The sequence below is a fragment of the Neophocaena asiaeorientalis genome, unplaced genomic scaffold (genome assembly GCF_003031525.2).
Source record: "Neophocaena asiaeorientalis asiaeorientalis breed wild unplaced genomic scaffold, Neophocaena_asiaeorientalis_V1.1 scaffold185, whole genome shotgun sequence".
Taxonomy (NCBI): Eukaryota; Metazoa; Chordata; class Mammalia; order Artiodactyla; family Phocoenidae; genus Neophocaena; species Neophocaena asiaeorientalis.
The window spans coordinates 883,995-886,524 of record NW_020171809.1 but is presented as its reverse complement, the minus strand read 5'-3'; the positions used below and the strand labels follow the sequence as shown (position 1 = coordinate 886,524).

The following is a 2,530-nucleotide window of genomic DNA, read 5'->3' as shown; positions in this document are numbered from 1 at the left end:
GGAGTTCTGGAGTTTTCTGGAGAGCTGGTTGACTGAGCCACGGACCCTGCTGTCCTGAACCTCAGCAGCCAGGAAAGGCCAGGTGGGGCAGGTGCCGGCCCGGCCCGCCGAGGTGCAGGTGTGGGTCAGACTCAGGCACCACCTGCAGCTGGGTTTGCCGAGCGGGTGGGAGGCGGCAGTAGGCGGCCCTGGGCTTTGTCCTCGGCTTGTCTCGGAGTCGCCTCTGAGCGTCCCCCCACGCTGTGAGAATGGTACTGGGTCTGGGGCGAGGCTGGCCCCCCTGGCCCCCCCATCCCAAGAGCGGGCAGAGTTGGGGTGGCTGGGACTGGAGGTGGACAGTGGGCTCCCGATTTCCTCTCTGCCCAGCGGCACGCAGGTCCCTGCAGACGGGGCTCGGGAGAGGGGAGGGGAGCTGGGTCCAGCCCTGGGTCTGCTCACCGTGCACCTTGGGCCCGCGGGCCTCTGAAGGCCTTGGTTTCCCCACCCATCCAGCAGGTGGGGGGCGGCCTGGAGGGTGCCTCAGAGCTCCTTTTGATTTCTTCTTTGGGAAGGTGAACCGGGGTCTCCTGACTGCGGGGTGGGCGCTCACCGCCTGCATCCCTGGCCGGAGGTGGGCGGGCCCGGGCTCCCCTCGCGGCCTGCGGCCTGCGTGCCTCACACCCTGCTCCCCTCCTGCAGCCCCAGGACCATGAACAACAGTACCTGCGGCTGCAGGGAGCTCCCCGGGCCCCAGGCGGCCAGGTACATCTTCTTCATCTACACGGGCTGGCTCCTGGTGCTGGGTCTGCTGTTCAACGGCCTGGCACTGTGGGTGCTGTGCTGCCGTCTGCTGTGCTGGACGGAGACCCGCGTCTACATGGCCAACCTGGCCGTGGCTGACTTCTGCCTGCTCTGCGCCCTGCCCTTCTTTCTGCACTTCCTGAAGAGCAGCACAGACTCGCCACTCTGCCAGCTGTCCCAGGGCATCTACCTGGCCAACAGGTACATGAGCATCAGCCTGGTCATGGCCATCGCCGTGGACCGCTACGTGGCCGTGCGGCACCCACTGCAAGCCCGCAGGCTCCGCTCCCCACGCCAGGCCGTGGCCGTGTGCGCCGTGCTCTGGGTGCTGGTACTGGGCTCCCTGGTGCTTCGCTGGTTCCTGGATATGCAGGACGGCGGCTTCTGTTTCTCCAGCTGCTCCGGGCAGAAATCCTACACCGTGGTCTTCTCGCTGCTGGGCTTCTACCTGCCGCTGGCCGTGCTGGTCTTCTGCTCTCTGCAGGTGGTGACCACCCTGGCCCAGACGCCAGCCGCCGACGCAGGCCAGGCGGAAGCCACCCGGAAGGCCTCCCGCATGGTCCTGGCGAACCTGGCCGTGTTCGTGGTCTGCTTCCTGCCCTTCCACGTGGTGCTGGCTGTGCACACAGCCATGGGCCTGCACACCTGTGCCATCCATCTTGCCCTCCAGATCACTAGCAGACTCTCGGACGCCAACTGCTGTCTGGACGCCATCTGCTACTACTTCGTGGCCAAGGAGTTCCAGGAAGCATCTGCGCTGACCGCCCGCCCCACCAGAGCCAAGGCCCACAAAAGCCAGGACTCCCTGTGTGTGACCTTGGCCTAGGAGGTGGGCCACGGGCTCCTGGGCGGTGCTGCTGAGGCGGGGACCTGTGAGCAGCAACGAGGAGCTCTGGGATCAGGCTGGGGGCACTCTCACGAGGCCCAGGTGGGCAGAACAACCCAGGCATGGAGCGTGGGGAGGAGACACCCCTAGCCCTGGGGCCGAAGAGGGGCAGGGAAGACGGAAGGAGGATGAGGCCTGAGCGAGGCCAACGCCAGGGGCCCTGGGTGGGGCTGCACCCGGATCCTGGTACCTCTGGGGTGCTGGGGGGTGGGGCCTCCTGGGTGCTGTGAAGCTCTGATGGCTAGCTTTCTGCTGCTGCCCCACAGGGGCCGGAATAAAGCTCTCAACCAAGGCTCTGTGTGTGCCACCCCCCCTCACATGGCGGGAGGTGGGGGCCTGGGGGCATCTTCCCAGGTAACTTTCTAGATCTTTCCCCGTGGGGGCTCTCCTCGGGCCTTGCCACCTGCTTCCCACCCCTGCCCACACTCCACATCCATCTGGCAGTTCCTGGAGGGGCCACGCTGGCCACCCTGGAGGGCTGGCTCTCATCTGCCTTGCCAGGCCCAGGCCCGGGCCGTGCCAAGTGTAGGCAGCTGGTCCTGAGCTCCCAGGCCGAGTGTAAGGAGGGGCGGAGGGGACGGTTGACGTCTGTGTCTGGCAGGTGACACGAGTGAGCGTCTGTAAGGGCCAGAGGTGGGAGGAGCCCCATGTGCCTCAGCCTGGGGCGTGAGGAGGCCCTTGAGACAGAGACAGTCTCTGGAATAGAGAAAAAGTGAGAGATGGGAGAGAATGAGAGACAGATGAGGAGAAGGCAAGAGGGAATGGGGGTGGGAAGTGTGGAGGAAAGAAGCAGGGGGACAGAAAGCAACGGGGGGAGAGTAACAGGGAGAGCAGGAGAGAAGGCCCGGCCAGAGACGAGAGTGA

At 65.8% G+C, this 2,530-nt stretch overlaps 1 protein-coding gene across 10 annotated transcripts in view; it reads left to right on the top strand.

Annotated features, from left to right (window-relative positions):
- Window positions 1–1,958, top strand: part of GPR35 (G protein-coupled receptor 35) — a 17,190-nt gene extending 15,232 nt beyond the window's left edge. For 9 of the 10 annotated variants that reach the window (XM_024762623.1, XM_024762782.1, XM_024762995.1 and 6 more), the window contains one exon: window positions 679–1,958. In XM_024762623.1, coding sequence (XP_024618391.1) covers window positions 689–1,606 — 918 coding nt within the window. In that variant the 5' untranslated portion in view covers window positions 679–688 and the 3' untranslated portion in view covers window positions 1,607–1,958. The remainder of the gene's footprint in view (window positions 1–678) is intronic. The other variant, XM_024763215.1, reaches the window with a different exon arrangement.
- Window positions 1,959–2,530: the final 572 nt, after the last annotated feature.